This window comes from Heteronotia binoei, chromosome 1, assembly GCF_032191835.1.
Source record: "Heteronotia binoei isolate CCM8104 ecotype False Entrance Well chromosome 1, APGP_CSIRO_Hbin_v1, whole genome shotgun sequence".
Lineage (NCBI taxonomy): Eukaryota > Metazoa > Chordata > Lepidosauria > Squamata > Gekkonidae > Heteronotia > Heteronotia binoei.
Window position 1 is genome coordinate 88,823,608 of NC_083223.1, and position 17,789 is coordinate 88,841,396.

The 17,789-nt window shown below is 42.3% G+C and overlaps 1 protein-coding gene across 1 annotated transcript in view; it reads right to left on the minus strand.

Moving 5' to 3' along the window:
- Positions 1 to 3,974: 3,974 nt before the first annotated feature.
- Positions 3,975 to 17,789, minus strand: part of GPR63 (G protein-coupled receptor 63) — a 31,461-nt gene continuing 17,646 nt past the window's right edge. The window contains exon 2 of the mRNA XM_060237373.1: positions 3,975 to 5,745. Within this exon, the coding sequence (XP_060093356.1) occupies positions 4,329 to 5,591 (1,263 nt within the window). The 5' untranslated portion in view covers positions 5,592 to 5,745 and the 3' untranslated portion in view covers positions 3,975 to 4,328. The remainder of the gene's footprint in view (positions 5,746 to 17,789) is intronic.

The window sequence follows — 17,789 nt, forward strand, 5'->3', positions numbered from 1 at the left end:
TTGATTTTGCACACACTACACAACTGAAATTATTATGAAAACATTTTAATAGATCAGGTTTTCAAGTATAGACATAATTTGTTAACGGTAGCAGACTTCTTCTGGACTGCTAAATAGTTTTCTCCCCATTGTTTCCTCAGTTTCCCCCCCATTGAAATGATATCTACATCGCAAACCATTCAACTTGGTTAAAACTATACAATTGAGATGTTTCCATGTACTGTTCTTATGTAAAAAAGAAAAGCAAAAACATTTCCTATCAGCAAATATTAGTTCTAAAATACATTGGAAATTGTGAGCATTTCACCTGCAACAAATGCTGGTGTTTTATTTTCATATAACAAAAATAAACACACACATTTTTATGAATGGGCGGCAGGGTATGAACTGCTGTTGGCAAGCATCAGCAACAGAAAGGATACACAACTCTGCCCGTTACTTAAGCATAAACCAAGGGGTTTTTTTAGTTGGAGGAAAGCTCAATATAAACAAAAATGTACAAAAAATAGTAAACCCCCTCAAGGCATGTACAATGTCCCTCAAGAATTCCCAGTGAAAACTGCTTCTAGCAACATATTTGTAGAACCATCATTGCCTAACCTGTTTCAGTAACCTCAGATATAAAAACACACATTCAATTTGATCTTCCATACAGCAAAGCTTTTTGTTTCTCCCAAAAGTAAAGAGGTAACACACATCATACAATTTCAAGCAAAATATATGTGAAAAAGAAACAAATTCAGCTAGTCAACTAATAGATTGATTTACTTTCAGCTTTTAAATCTCAAAGTGATCATTATCTTCAGAGGTACATACAATTTATTTCTGTAAAAATGGATGCAAACTTTATTGAGGAGTATATGTTTGCCTGTGTGTGGGGCACAACCAAGTGAAGAACTCCCTGGTCCAATAGGATATAGATGTTCATCCCAAAACAAGGCACAGTCCTAAAATGACATATTAAAAAGCAACACAGATAATGTACATGGGTTAAAATTGTCTAAAATATAAAAGTAAACATGCCCACTTTTCTGTAGCTCACAGCCTTCTGTTAATTGCTTTGCTGATGCACAAGCAGTGCAATCCTAAAGAGATTTAGGCCTATGGATTTAAAAGGATATACCTCTGCATAGGGCTGCACTGAAAGGGTATCTACATTTACCTCTTCCAAAATCAACATAATGTAGGAAAACTATAGTTAGGGAATAATTAACTATGAAGAGCAGACCAAACATCTGACTACCAGAAGCTCTGTCTAGCTCTCTTCCCCAACCACTCCTTCACCAGATTCTATCATGCCTTCCAAGCCCTTAACTGGGGATGGAGTGGGGGACTGAACTTTTGAAATTGTCACCTTTTGCACCATATACCAGATTCTTCCTCTTGCCACACAAATGCAACCCCGCATTGGGCAAGGAAATGCTCACTGAATACAGACTGCTTTGTTCCCAATATATTAAGAGTACTCTAGGCATATGCAGTCTATCTAAACACTGTATGCTTAAAAAAAAAACTTTCTGAGGGAAGTAGTTTCATTCAAAAATAATGCAGGAAGTTTAGGAAGAGATCTACTGCTCTTAGAAATGATGCCAAGGCCCATGCCTTCAAGTTCCTTAGGCTCAACTTGGTAACAGGATTTAAACTCAGTGGCATATGGTATATTAAACCATTATTTGGTCAAATACCTTTTCAAAATTATTTTCATTTTTTCCACGAACCAAGGGAATGGACAGTCTTTGGGCCCAAAGCCCCAAGCCAACATTATGTATCTTTTTGTTTTCCTACTCAGAATATTATACGTTATTGCATCCATGCGGTATTCCTCTGGAAGACAGAACAATAATATTGTTGCTGGCAGCAATGGCAGATTACTCAGCCTGAAACTGATATCTGTTAATAGCATCCACCTATTTGTCAGAAAGAAAAACAAACCCTATTTCCCCCCAAGAAATGGACTTCTGCGAGGATAAATAATTTATCATGATTTAAAACAAACAAAAAAACCCAAAACATATCCTGCTCTTCTGACCACACAATAGTTCTTTATGTTATTATGGTTCTACTGAAGAACTCAAAAGAATATTTTAAAAGAAATTATTATCTAGCCCTATTATGAACTGAAACACACTTACTACAAGCCTTTATTATGGCTTGTTTTTTGCCACATTGCTATAATTCATTTATCAGAATGAAGGTACACATTTCAAAACATTTCTGAATTCCCTCAGATAGGAACAGATGTTTTCAGGGCAATCATCAAACCAAACAAAGCAGGTGAGTCATGTACCCCGCCCCCCCCCCCCGGCAGTGTCTTTGAAGAAAGGGGTAAAAGTCAATCTGGTCCATGACAGAAGTGAAATACCAATTAATCTCTTGGGAATATAAAAATAGGTGGAAACTTCTATTTATTCTCACTGTACAAAACTTCTCAGCCCAATGCCTTCTTCCAAAAAAAAATTCTTATAGAAGAAATTTACACATTAATCAATTTATTATAAATTCCAACAAGTTTATACTTGTGCTTTGTAGGAATGTGACCGCTTTGTAAATAAAAATTAATCATACTTCTCTCCTCTTAGATCCAAAATACCACGATTAGTTCCACAAAAGCTAGATTTAAGTTATTTAAAATAACTGACATTTCCTGGCCACAAAGAAACCTCTCTTGAATGTGGGAGAGTGTTTCAAAAAGAGATTGAGACCAGTGTTCCCTCTAAGCTGATTTAGTGTGAGCTAGCTCACAGTTTTTTAGCCTCCAGCTCACACTTTTTTTTGTTTTGACTCAGGAAGTATGCCCCCAGAGCAGACTACTCATGCAGTAGCCGAATCGCTCACTCACAACTTTAATGCCAGTAGCTCACAAAGTAGAATTTTTGCTCACAAGACTCCACAGCTTAGAGGAACATTGGCTGAGACAGGAAAGAAGGTCTGGGATTAAGGGGGAAAGTAAATTTAAAAAAAAATCCACTGGGTGTGGCCAGGCCTTGGATGCACCTTAAATAGATCTTTGGACCCTGGTTTGTATACTTAAAAATAAATCTAGCATCAATTCTCATTGGCCTATGTCCTAGAATAGGTACAATTCACAGAAATTTAAGCCATGCTTATGTCTCATTTAAAGTATCAAGACACAAATCAAAGTGTGAAACACTTAAATCTAATGGAAATTCATAGCATTTACCTATGAGCTAACCCTTGGAATTTCCATAGGATCTGCACATTCTTGATATACTGCCGATTGCACAGAATGTCCATATATAAACCCTCATGTACAGCGACATGCACAAGATACACCTGAAATTCAAGTAAACTCCATAGCCCCAACAGAGATTATAAATCTGCTCTCCTGAAAATAACATTTGTTATCAGGTCTAAACACAAAAACATTACAAAAGTTGAAAACAAACTCACCCTCTAAATCCTTACCCCACCCCCAAATATTTAATTTAAAGTGCACAAATATAGTTAAATCTATTTTAACATGACTAAAACTTTTGAAAACAATGTTAAAATTAAACAGTTTTTGGCTCTACTACATTGGCATAAAGCAGTGAAGTTAATTTTTAAGAACCCAAATGTTCAGCGAAATGTACCGTAAAATAGCAGCATTAAAAACTTTTACAATTAAATGGATCTGCAGTCTATAGCATAAACCTGACAAATATTCAAAATGGGTTTTTCCTGCCCCAGCACAAAACCCTGGAGGTAGTGGCCACAATCTACAGAAAGCTTCACATGACTGCACAGGGGAGAATTATATAGGGTTGTATCCAAACCAAATGTTCTGCTAATGGAAGGCACTTCCATCAATAGCAGAGAACTCTGCCCCCCCCCCTCCTGCTGCAGCCTGCTTATCTCCCTGAAATGATGCTCCTAGAAGGACAGGGGACCCTCAGGAATGGCAATAAGGGGAAATGGGGGAGGGGAATTGTCTGCAGCAGTAAGAATTGGTGGAAATGGCACTTCCGTTTCACTAGCAATTTATTTGAGGATTTCACTGTAGCAGGTACAACAGAGGAAGAGGCAAGCTTTTTTTTTTTTAACTAAACTGTAGCTTGCTTCTTCAGCAGCAGGAACTGCTACAACAAACTCTTCAAAAGAAAGTAAGATCTTGCTGCATACATATTCTTCCCCAGGCACATGTAGTTTCTTTGGCTTGTGGCCAACAACTGTTTAGTTACACTCCGGTAGCAACTGTGATCACTTTCTTGAAATTGCACATGAAACTGGAATACATAGTAAGGTTATTAATATGGCAGCTGACAATGCCATATATATATTTTTAAAACCATATATTAGAAAACAACAATGTCTAATTGCTGTAAATTCTATACTACAGACCGGTGCTCCCCGCACACATAGATGGCACTTGGCCGTATGCGTCTTCTGGTGTGACCAGGTAGCTGCGGCAAAAATTTAAAGTACTTAGGCATCAAATCCAAGCATGCATCGTGAAATTTTTTAATCCTCCAGTAGTAAATCAGTGGATTCAGGGCAGACTTGAGGTAGCAGAGCCAAAGGAGCCAAGTGCTTATCTCAAAAAAGTTGTGCTTGTGATAGAAGTGGCTGTTGAATGTGGCAATAAGGCTGTAGGTGGTGAAGGGTGCCCAGCAGATTATGAAGACAACGAACAAAATCAATATGGTTGTGAAGGCACGAGTTTTAAAGCTCATATCAATGTTCATCTGAAAGGGTCTCTGGAGGCTCATGAGGCCAAGTTTGCTGGCTTGACTGAGGCATATGCTATCCGGGTGGCTATGGATACGAACTGCGTTGTGCCGTAAAGTGTTGAGGATGCCCATAAAAGAATACAACATCACCAAAAATGGAATGAAAAAGGAAATCAATACTACTAATATCACATAGGCACGATAGCTAGGGTTTGTGGAATAGCCAAAAACGCACTGTGGAGCCTTAGAAGGTATCTGCAGGTTGGGGTTTCCCACAGAGAGTGGGAAAGCCACTACAAAGGCTGTAGCCCATGAGACAGCAATGAGGATCTTTGCGCGGTATGGATTCAGCTTATCCTGCCTCTGAACTATTATAAGGAACCTGTCAATACTAATAATGAGCAGAATGCCTACTCCTTCTATGACGAATAGCCAGAAGAACATGGCAGAGACTCTGCAGAAAATGTCCCCAAAAATCCACTGAGTGGTGATGATGGTTATCAGAGCAAAAGGCATGTTTAGCACAGCAAGCAGCATGTCTGCACAAGCTAAGCTTGCTAGGAGAATGTTAATAGCAGATCGCATTGCAGTCTTTTGATAGACCATGAGGCAGACAACAAAGTTACCAAGGAAAGAAAGCAAGAGTATAAATATCATGGCAGCAGAGAGAATGATCTGAAGTGGCAGGCTCAAGCTCTTGAAGTCTGGTTGTTGTACTGTAGGGGCAGCTGTACCATTGACTGTCAAAGTAGTTACCTCAGTGGTAACCATGGCACCCAGAAGGTATTTCAGTGGCTGTGTCGTGCCACTGCGAACCAAGAAAAAAGGAGTGGTGATATTTATGTGGGCATTTTCGTAGACAATAAAAGTTGCATTTAACGTCCCCGAATGAGCTGACCTCAGCATTGCAGAAAAAACCATTGTTTCAGCAGGAGTGAACACAAAGAGATAAATAGGTTTCAAGGCATTTTAGTATTTAAGGGCAGTGTCACAGTTCATGGCTGTGGACCAAACTTCAGTTTACACATCTGTGAGGGGGAAAGGAAGTCTTCAGCCTTCATGGTAGTGCTTTGGTCTGAAAAAGAAAACAGGAATAAAAAAACTTAAATTAAGCAGATCACCACAGGGATTGTTGATATTGGAAAGGGATATTCCTACTAAGTGAGGAAGGGGAAAAAATCCTGTACACCTAGTGAATTCAGAACAGTGCCAAATAAAAGTACACCCTCATCAGGCAGATCAAGGAACAAAGAGGAATCTCATGATGATAACACTGGCACAGAAGTACACAACAGAGGAGAGTACAATGCAACATGTTGCCAGGAGATAATCAGCAATATTCCAATACAGGAAGACACACCTCTGTGTACCTGGCAATCATTCTCATCATATCATGTTCTGAGAACTCTGTGGCCAGCTTTCCAGTCACTAGGATTTCATATTTAGCAGTGAGACCTTCCACACCACCCAGCAGTTTTCTCTTGAAAGAGTTATGTCCAGGCCCTTAGCCAGAAAATTTTGGTGGGGGGGCCGTGGGGCCAGATGGCCCTGTTTCATGGAGGGCTTCCCTTGAGGCGCCCTTCACGCAAACTCCACAAGTTTCCCTGCCTCCTCTGCCTACCTGCCGTCAAACCCGCCTTTCCCTTCTCTTAAGAACATAAGAACATAAGCGAAGCCATGTTAGATCAGGCCAATGGCCCATCCAGTCCAACACTCTGTGTCACACAGTGGCAAAAAAAAAAATTATATATATATATACACACACATACACACACACACATACTAATAGCCACTGATGGACCTCTGCTCCATATTTTTATCTAAACCCCTCTTGAAGGTGGCTATGCTTGTGGCCGCCACCACCTCCTGTGGCAGTGAATTCCACATGTTAATCACCCTTCGGGTGAAGAAGTACTTCCTTTTATCCGTTTTAACCTGTCTGCTCAGCAATTTCATCGAATGCCCACAAGTTCTTGTATTGTGAGAAAGGGAGAAAAGTACTTCTTTCTCTACTTTCTCCATCCCATGCACTATCTTGTAAACATCTATCATGTCACCCCGCAGTCGACGTTTCTCCAAATTAAAGAGCCCCAAGCGTTTCAACCTTTCTTCAAGGGAAAGTGTTCCAGCCCTTTAATCATTCTAGTTGCCCTTTTCTGGACTTTCTCCAATGCTATAATATCCTTTTTGAGGTGCGGCGACCAGAACTACACACAGTACTCCAAATGAGACCGCACTATCGATTTATACAGGGGCATTATGATACTGGCTGATTTGTTTTCAATTCCCTTCCTAATAATTTCCAGCATGGCGTTGGCCTTTTTTATTGCAAACGCACACTGTCTTGACATTTTCAGTGAGTTATCTACCATGACCCCAAGATCTCTCTCTTGGTCAGTCTCTGCCAGTTCACACCCCATCAACTTGTATTTGTAGCTGGGATTCTTGGCCCCAATGTGCATTACTTTGCACTTGGCCACACTGAACCGCATCTGCCACATTGACGCCCATTCACCCAGCCTCAATAGATCCCTTTGGAGTTCCTCACAATCCTCTTTGGTTCTCACCACCCTGAACAATTTAGTGTCATCCGCAAACTTGGCCACTTCACTGCTCACTCCCAACTCTAAATCATTTATGAACAAGTTAAAGAGCATGGGACCCAGTACTGAGCTCTGCGGCACCCCACTGCTTACCGTCCTCCACTGCGAAGACTGCCCATTTATACTCACTCTCTGCTTCCTATTACTCAGCCAGTTTTTGATCCACAAGAGGACCTGTCCTTTTACTCCATGACTCTCAAGCTAAGGAGCCTTTGATGAGGAACTTTATCAAAAGCTTTCTGGAAGTCAAGGTAAACAACATCTATCGGGTCTCCTTTGTCCACATGTTTGTTCACCCCCTCAAAGAAATGTAACAGGTTAGTGAGGCAAGATCTTCCCCTACAGAACCCATGCTGAGTCTTCCTCAATAACCCATGTTCATCAATGTGCCTACTCATTCTGTCCTTGATAATGGTTTCTACCAACTTTCCCGGTATTGAAGTCAGACTGACTGGCCTGTAATTTCCCGGATCTCCTCTGGAACCCTTTTTAAAGATGGGGGTGACATTTGCTACCTTCCAGTCCTCAGGAACAGAGGCAGATTTCAATGAAAGATTACAGATTTTTGTCAGAAGATCCACAAGTTCAACTTTGAGTTCTTTCACAACTCTCAGATGTATGCCATCCGGAACTGGTGACTTCATGAATGAGATCATGAATGAGATCATTCATGAATGAGATCATTCATGAATGAGATCATCTGTAGCTTCAGAAATGAGCATCGACAGTACTAAGAATTCCCGGTCATATACTTTTACGAAGAAGCTACCAGAGGTGGCAATCATTTGCTACCTACCAGTCCTCAGGAACGGAGGCAGACTTCAGTGAAAGATTACAGATTTTTGTTAGAAGATCCACAAGTTCAACTTTGAGTTATTTCAGAACTCTCTGATGTATGCCATCCGGACCCGGTGACTTATTAGTTTTTAATTCGTCCATCAGTTGTAGGACCTCCTCTTTTGTCACCTCAATCTGACTCAGGTCTTTCAACACCCCTTCCAAAATTAGTGGTTCTGGAGCGGGCAAAAAGTTCTCATCTTCCACAGTGAAGACGGAGGCAAAAAATGCATTCAGCTTCTCAGCCATTTTCCTATCCTCCTTCAGTAATCCTTTTACCCCATGGTCATCCAAGGGCCCCACTGCCTCTCTGGCTGGTTTCCTGCTTGTAATATATTTGAAGAAATTTTTATTGTTGGTCTTTATGTTTTTTGCAATATGCTCCTCATAGTCCCTTTTAGCCTGCCTGATCACAGTCTTGCATTTGATTTGCCACAGCCTGTGTTCCCTTTTAGTAATCTCTCTTGGACTGGTTTTCAACCGCTTAAAGGTGTCCTTCTTACCTTTTACAGCTTCCACTACTTTGTTTGTTAACCATGCAGGCCTTTTCTTATACCTGTTTGTGCCTTTCCTAACTTGTGGTATGTATTTTATCTGAGCTTCTAGGATTATAGTTTTAAATAGTCTCCAAGCTTCCCCAAGGGTTTTGACCGTATTTACCTTTCCTTTCAGTTTCCTCCTCACATGCCTCCTCATCTCAGAGAATTTACCCCTTTTAAAGTTAAACGTGGTTGTGGCGGTCTTTTTGGACAACTCCCTATTTATACAAACAGTGAAATCAATAACATTATGGTCACTGCTCCCAAGTGGCGCAATCACTTTTACATCTCTCACCAAGTCTTGGGCATTACTTAGGACCAAATCCAGGATCGCCCCACCCCTGGTAGGTTCTGAGACCATCTGCTCCACAGCACAGTCATTGAGAGCATCAAGAAACTCAATCTCTTTCTCTCGACCAGAACACATATTGACCCAATCAATCAATCATATTGATCCAATCCCTTCCCCCCTCCGCACCACCCGCTCGCCTGCCGCCAGTGCCTCCTCTGCTGGTCCACCACCACCCACACCTTCCCTTTCCATTGCAAACTGCCCCCATCGCATCACCTGCTGTGGCAGCCTGTGCCTCCTCTGGCAGCCCACCACCGCCCACCCCTTCCCTTTGCACCCCCCCATCATGCTGCCTGCCCTCCTGCTCCGGCAGCCTGTGCCTCCTTCGCCGGCTCGCCATGGCCACTATTGCCGCCCGCCCCATCCTTTCCCATTGCCTCCTGTCCCCCCCCCACACGATCACATGGCCCTGATCATGTGGGGGGGAGGCAACAGGAAGGGATGGGAAAGGAGGGACGAGCAGCAGTAGTGGCCACAGCGAGCTGGCAAAGGAGGCACAGGCCGCTGCAGCGGGCAAGTGGGCGGCACGATAGGAGGGGGGTTGTGAAGGGAAGGGGTGGGCGGTATCAGTGGGCCAGCAGAGAAGGAACAGGCCACTGCAGCGGACGACACAATGGGGGGGTTGCAATGGGAAGGGAAGAGGTGGGCAGTGGCGGGGCGGTGATGGAGGCACTGGATGGAGGGGCCCTACAGGGGGGAGAGAGAGTTAATGGAGGGGCTGTGCCCGCCCCCCCCCCGTGCCCAAGGGCCTGGTTATGTCCTCTCCTCATTTCAACAACATTGCTCAGCTTTTAAAATTGGCCATATGCTGCAACTGTAGGCATCTCCAAACAGAAAGAGGGACACAAATTCCAGGGGAAAACATAAAGTAAACCTCACCATGAACAAATAACCCAAAAGCTACAGATCCAGGGTTACCAGAATTTCACACTCCTTGGCCAAGTGCCAGAACATTCTGCTGCACACTGTTGGCTGTGTGTACTCTCACAAAACAATACATCACATGGTGTGGTAGTCATATCTAGGAAGGTGCTTCTGGCAAAAGAAACAAATGCCGGACTCCTGGTAAACCTAGAGAAGAGCCCAAGCATCCCCTTCTCGGTTGAACAACTCATCTGTCATCTCATCCCCAGACCATTTTCAGGCAGCACTGCATCTGGTGGACAGGCTGAAAGAAAGACATTGGACCAGATTCCTTAACCTACAGACAGGTGAGAAAGGAAACACTTCCTTTTAAAACAATATCACTCACTATGTGCCTCAGAGGCACTCAGACCTACATGCCAGAATATTTGTAAACACAAAGTCACAAGCGTTCAGGAGGAAGGACTGCCACTGAGACAACAATGTGTGGTAGGGAAAAATGGATCTTCTGTATGACTGGGGATGTTGCTGTAAAGAAGACATTAGACAACAGTTCCTACAATCATCACAGTTCTCTGGGGGTTTTTTGGAGGGGGGGGGAAATAATTAAACATATTGTTTTAAAGATCAATATTTTGATCATTGGACAATACCTGACCAAATTGTTATTGCTCAGGTTTTTTGACCATTCAAATGCAAATCTTAAATTCAAATCTCCCTCGTATCAAACTACACGTCTCAAAGAGACACTCTTCAGAACTGGACAATTGTAGAGCTAGTACAATAAACTTACTTACAAAGTTATTTAATTATAAACATTTTGCATTGCTTCTCTGGAGATTTCCTACATGTAAGCATGTTGGCAAAGTAGGGAAACACATGCCTGGCTCCATGACTCCTCAAATATGCACAAAGGGCTACCAGTGTAGAAACTTGAATCTGTGTGCACATTCACTCATGCAGCTTCCTGTACTCTCAAGTGTACTTGTATTGAAATGAAATGTTAATAGCAGTGATAGTCCTACAGGGTGCATACAAATAACACATATTAAATGCCTTCAACAGTCTGTGGACACCTTTTCATTAGTCATATTCAGGCTGTGATCAGACATGCAGTTTGATTCAGTGTGGCCCCACTTTTAATTGATCCCAGGGCTTTTTCTGAAACAGAGAGGTCTGATCAGACTTACCCTCTTAACCTGCTTCAATGCGCTTTCACCTTCATTGATCAGACGCAGGAGCCAGGGAGTGGGGCAGTGGGCTTTCCCCCCTCATTTGTCTTTTGTGCATGTGCATAAGTACTTATGGGAAGCAGCATTTCCAACTCCTGACAGAATGGTGGTAGCTGGTGATCAATGGAGTTGCTGGAGGCGGCTGCTGGGATCTGTTGTCCACGGTGAGGGAAGTGTTTTTTTTTAAACTATGTGTTTGAAAACTTTAATGTTTTAAACATTCCAAAGCCAAGGCAAGAGAATAGAGAAGCCTCATCCTGTTCCTGTGTGTTGATGTTGTTTTTATTTTAAAACTTGGAGCAAAGCCAGAGTCACAGGCATCATCCTCAGACTGCCCCCTCTCTCCCTCTCAGGAAAAAAAAAACTTATCTATTTTCAAGTACCCCCCCCTTCCCACCCTTTGTGTTGCAAAGCACAGGAAAAAGCTGTAATACACAGATATCTTTCTTTGGAAATTTTTTAAAAAAGAAAACAAGCTTGTGTGTGTGAGAGGGAGAAAAAGAATGGTGTGCAACTATGCAGTTATATGCACATTGCTAACTAGTAACAAAAAATGGTGGGTGTTAAGTGGAAGCTACAGGCCAAAGTGGAAGCTAAAGCAGCTTTCAGACCAGGAACGAGTTCAGACTGCAAACTGGCTTGACATTGTGGCAGGACAGTTGACAGCAAAAGCTGTGGGGTGAAACCAGATGACTGGGAAAACACCAGAATGGATCAGGTTTCAAAATAACCCATCTTGAAGAGGGATTATAGAGGGACCACAACGACTCGGGAATGGGAGGCAGATGTTGCTGTCTGATTGTGCACTTTAAATCTGGTAGTGAACAGCAATGACAACCAACTAAACTGCACATCTGATCACCACCACAGGGTACCTTTTTCCACCCTTCCAATATATACTTATGTGTGAAATGAAAACTGTAACTCACAGTGGTGGCTATGAAAAGTAGCTAGATTTGCTATGTTTGCTGACCACAAGGATTTGATCTTGAACACGTGGACCTAGAATATATAATGCAGTTTCGTTATCGCTGCTGACACTACAGACAATCAATCTGACTACCTAATGATTGTTTTTTTATTTACAAGGAGTGTGCTATTCTATGGATGAAAAGACAAGAAGTACAGTTGGTTTTAGTGAAACTCATTTCCAGTTTAAGTGACTGGCAACTCTGATTAATCTGTTTAACACACACACCACTTTTCTCCACTTCATTTTAATTTTATATTAGTGCTATTTCAGAAGGCACTGATGTTAATAATTAACTGGGGTACAAACAGTAGGCCAACAGCAAGGAAATGGTTCAAAACATATGAGAACAAAGCTACCAGTTTTAGATATATTTCAATCAAAATCTCACCCCCTCAAAAAAAATGGTAATATGCAATCCATGCCCTGCAAAGTAAATGAATTTTTATCAGCTCTTTCAGTTGTAACAAGGAATAATTGAGCCTCAAAATGCCTGACAGGGAGACCAACAAAGGCTATGACAAATAATGCAGAGAGAGTAGCAGCATTAGCCCACAAGGGAGCAATGTGAAAGAAAGCATTTCAGGAACAAATAATTCAAGGTGAAGAATGGCAGGTAACAGAAAACAAGGGAGAGCCTGACATTCACACACTTCAACTCTCTGTGCAGTATATATGGGCAATAAATCAGTCAATACATCAAAATAACTAAATTACTGACATATTACAAAACAACCTCTCTCTCTCTCTCTCAAGTTGCAGCTGAGTTGCAGCAACCCCACAGGGGTTTTTTTAAGGCAAGAGCTGAACAGAGGTAGTTTCCCACTGATTGCCTCTGTAGAAAGTTTGGACTTCCTTGGTGGTTTCCCACCCAGTAGTAGCCAGGGCTGATCTTGCTTAGTTTCTGAGATTTGATGAGATTCGGCTACCCTGGGCTACCTTTAGTACAGCTTAATTTTAAATTATAGGTTCAACTCAGTTTGTTCAGTTGAAAACAGGAATAAAACTAGACACCAGGGAGGTGAGGGTGTCTAGAAATGTGTCTTAAAATCAAGAGTTCTGAGTCTTTGAAGGAAAATGTTTTGGTAGTTTGATAACTTTTTCTACCAGTGGATAGAGATTGTTGTCTCCATTAATTATTCATTTTGCACAGGGTGGGCAGCAAGGACAGTTTTCGCCTACCAGATGCACATCCCACTGTGGCATTCATCTTCTGGCAAACTGTACTGCATATGTGAGGGAAGGAATAGGACAAACTTTAGGATTAGCATGCAAATCCTGTCCCTGTAACCAAAAGAAAGGATTCAAGAATCTGGCTTTCATGGAAGGAATTTCCTGTGCTACTGCACTGAAAGCTGTAGTGTACAAACATGACCTTAAAAAACAGGACCCCTCTCGGCAAAGTACAGAACATGAACCTTCAGTAAATTATTAGCCCTTCCAAAGATGAAACAAGAGGTGAAAGTGCACCAATGTTTTTAACGCTTGATGATGGAAGTCTGTAATCATAGTGCCATAGCTAATTTCACTAAGGGGAGTGAATAATTCAAACTTGTTTTAACCGAGTTTGTTCAGTCACCAGATTACAACTTGTTTACAAACTGGGACCAGGACCCTTTGACCTTAAAAAAAAAATAGGATTGCTGGGTCCTACCTTGCTCTTGGGAAGATCCTGGAGCCTCTCCTGGAGTCTTCTACCACATGCGAGGTGCGATGACATCACCCAGAAGTGATGTCATTGCATTGCCAACATTATGTGCTCTAGGTTTTTTAGCTACAAAACCAGAGTTTGCCCAAAAACCAGACTGCCGTTGCATGACATCCCCAGCATGATAACATCACTTCCAAGTGACATCATCACATCAGGGGTGTCATACAACAATGTCCCTGTTGGGCCAGGGTTTCCCCCACCAGCCAGTTTTGGGGCAGTGTATTGGAGCTCCGCAGACCAGGAAATTCCCTGGCTGGACTGGGCCTGGCAACCCCCGCCCCCCTCCAATAGTCTGTTACTTTTTTGCTTTGGATGTTTTAATATGGATCAAACTGCTCTTACCATTGCTCATCATTCACTTTTGTTACATGTTCAAAAATTCAATTTACAAAGAAAAACATTCCAATCTGGAGCAGTACAGCAACAGTCTTCCCTTTCTTCTGGCCTACAGTTTTCACTGGACCTGAATCATAAATACTTTGCACATATGTACTGGCTAATGTCATTTTCAACAGGTCCATACACTGTCATGATTGCCCCCCTCCGTTTCACTGAGATATTTGTCCAACACAACAGATTTATTTAAAAATAAATCTTATTTTTCCTTTGTGCCCCTCCTTTGTTGTCTCAATTCTGCATTAGGAAAACTGCATGGCACACTTCTCCAGAGTTCCCGCCTTGCCTCCTCGCCCATTTCACAAAGCAGAATGCAGTTGTTTGTATCAAACAGATGTACATGTTCTAGCAATGCCAAACTGAATTTCAAACCAGTCATTTCTGATTATGCTCCTGCATGATAAATGCAGCCAACTATGGAGGCACAAATCAACTGAGGTATATAATTTTAAATGGTGCACAAGGTGTAAGTAAGCCTGTGAACAGTAAAAATGCAGCAGCTCTGCCAGCCACTATCCTGAATTCAGCCAAATGCAAGCCAGTTAATGAGAAAACCAAGTGAACTATTTTACACACAAAACAGGCACTGGAATAAGGTAAATCTGAATGGCGATTGCGTGTTCTGTGAGCTTCTCATCATCCCTTGCTTCAACTCACTTTCCATAACTTTTACATGGTCTGCTTCAGCCAGTTTACAGAATATTTTTCACCTAATTCAAAAATGAGTCTGTTGCTTTGGTGTGGTGGTTAAGTGTGCGGACTCTGATCTGGGAGAACCAAGTTTGATTCCCCACTCCTCCACATGCAGCCACTGAGTCAGCCACAAGTTCTCAGCAGAGCTGTTCTCTCAAGAACAGCTCTCTGAGAGCTCTCTCAGTCCTACCTATCTCACAGGGTGTCTGCTGTGGGGAGAGGAAGGGAAAGGAGATTGTAAACCACATTGAGACTCTTAATGAAGGGCAGGATATAAATCCAATCTCCTCCTCCTTCTCGAAAAATTACATTAAAGGATTGTCATAGCATTCCACACCAATTCTTCCATTGTCATTATTTTTTTCACCATTAAACTTAGGATATCTGAATGCTCAGGAAGCCTGTTATTTTGACTCCAGTATTAACCATCTTAGTGCTTAGTGCTTCCATCCAGTTCCTACTGATCTCAGTAAATTTCTTACAGACAGAAGCACAAATGCATACCAATACACGTACAATTTAACAAAAACAATGAACCACAACAATTTAATGGAGGGAGGAAATATTTTGATTCTTAAGGAATATAATCACTACTTGACTACCTCCCCCCCCACCCCAAGAACTTATTGTTATAGACAGCTGTTTCAGGGAAATTCATTTCTTTGACATTAAGAGCAATAAAAGCAACAGATTTAATTAATTAAAATTTCTAGGCAGGCAGACTGATCACTTCTTTGATCTAAAATGAATGTATTACAGGCTGGTTGATAATTTCTCTCATCAGTATAATAAATTTCTTATTCTCTTGTACCAGAAACAAACAAAAAAAGCTGTATAATAATGTCTATTTATCACTACATGAATTTTATTTTAGAACTGATCTGTGGAGCAACATGGCTACTTGAAATCTAAAACCAAAAACAATACCATAACCATTAGAACTCCTAATCTTCACTGCCTAATATACGCCATCTGTAATAAACAGGATTTCCAGGAAGCATTCAGTTCTGAAAGAAACCTGGGAGAATCTACTGCTTATGCAACCTTCCTGAGGTTCCAAACTTCTCAATCAATTCATCCTCAGTAACTTTTAATATCATTTTCTTCTTCCTTCTCTCATAGTAGCTTCTCAATATCACTATCCTCTACCTAAGGTCCAGGCCCATTGGTTAGTATATCCTTTATAATAAAACCCCTTTTGTCTTGGCAAATCCAAGTTCCCTCATTGGTTGGGACTAGATGGGACTGTGGTGCATCAACCTTTGGCATATCAAACTATTAATCAAGAGTACTTGTGCGCATGCCACTGGTTGAATTCACTCCTCTTTCCCACTTGAGTGGCAATACTTTAGTTCTGGTAGTTACTGGCTCTCCCTACTCTCCCACTGGCTGAGCCACCTGTCAAACAGATTCACAGAGGAGAGACAGAAACCCTTCCCTCAGTTAGCTGAGGGAGAGAGGAGGAGGGAAACAGCCAGATAAAGGCTTCCCTTGATTGACTGAGAACTCCTCCCTGTCCTCCTCTGAAAAGTGGAAAAATGGTGTTCATTGGCAACAGACCAGATACAGAGAGAGATAGAAGGAGGGAAAGTGAGACAAACAGAGAGACTGAAGTTCTGTGTTTGGAACCTTTATTGTGAACATATTTATAATAATAAATGGTATTGGCCTAATAAGAGCTCTCCCATTGACCTGCGCTCCATAAACCATTGGTCCATCATGTGTCAGTCACCACTTCTGGGTTCCCACTGGCTGGCTTCCCTGTCCCCGCCCCTACTTCAGGCCCAGGAATGCTGAACAAACCACCAAAACAGTCTTACCTCAGAGACAGACATATCTCCAATGCTTCTCTGGGACCTCTCCATCAACTGGCCTCAGAAAGAGCTGCCATTCTACTGTGGCCTCACAAAGCATTTCCTCAGAGGTCAAGGCAGCCACCTCTTTCCTGTCACTCCCTCTCTCCCTTCTCCCCTCAGCCTCACCCCAGAACTGACAAGGATTGAGCCATTGGGGAAGCTGCTAGCCAAAGGTTGCTGCTAGGCAGTAAAGGGAGAGCCCTCAGCTGAAAATAACGCCACAGAGTCCACCCTCCAAAGCAGTTATTTTCTCCAAGGGGAGAGAGCTCTGTTATCTGGAATTCAGTTGTGATCACAGGAGATCTTCTGGCTCTACACAGGTCTGGCAGCACCCTCTGGATAACTTGATGTTACCTGAGTGGCATGACTTAACTAGGCCTGGGTGCTTGCTCCTGTTCAGCAGAAGCTCCCCTATAACAGCCAATGTGACACAGCAGTGGCCAACTCCAGGTTGGCAAATCCCTGGAGATTTGAGGGGTGGAGTCTGGAGAGGTTAGGGTCTGAGGAGGGGTGGGACCTCAGAAAGGTACAATGCCATAGACTCTACTCTCCAAATCAACCATCTCCTCTTGGGGAACCACTGTTACCAATTTCCAAACAAGGACTGGAGAGCACTGAGAATTACAACTGCTCTCCAGATGGCAGAAATCATCTCCCCTTTAGGTGGGAGGGGAGTAAATGGGGGGGGGGCAGGCAGGGGGAAAAGACCTCAAGAGTGGGAGGGGGGCATTTGCCAGAGCTTGCTTCTAGAGCTCATTGCATTTTTCTCCACAATGGGACCTATTCCCAGTAGTAAAATACTACTCAAGCTACAATCCAATGCTTTATTTTCCTCCAGCTCAAATAACATTGCTTATAATGATCCAAGTCCAATCCCACTATAGCCAAATACTGTGGCTGCACAAGCATGGTGGTTTGCATTCATAACTTTTCTGATTGAGGATGATATTCTTCTAACTTCCTCGGGAGAAAGCCTGATTGCACTCAGTGGGACTCAGTTCTGAATAGACATGCATAGGACTGAGCAGTAATCAGATGAAATACATTTTGCATTAATTCACCATGT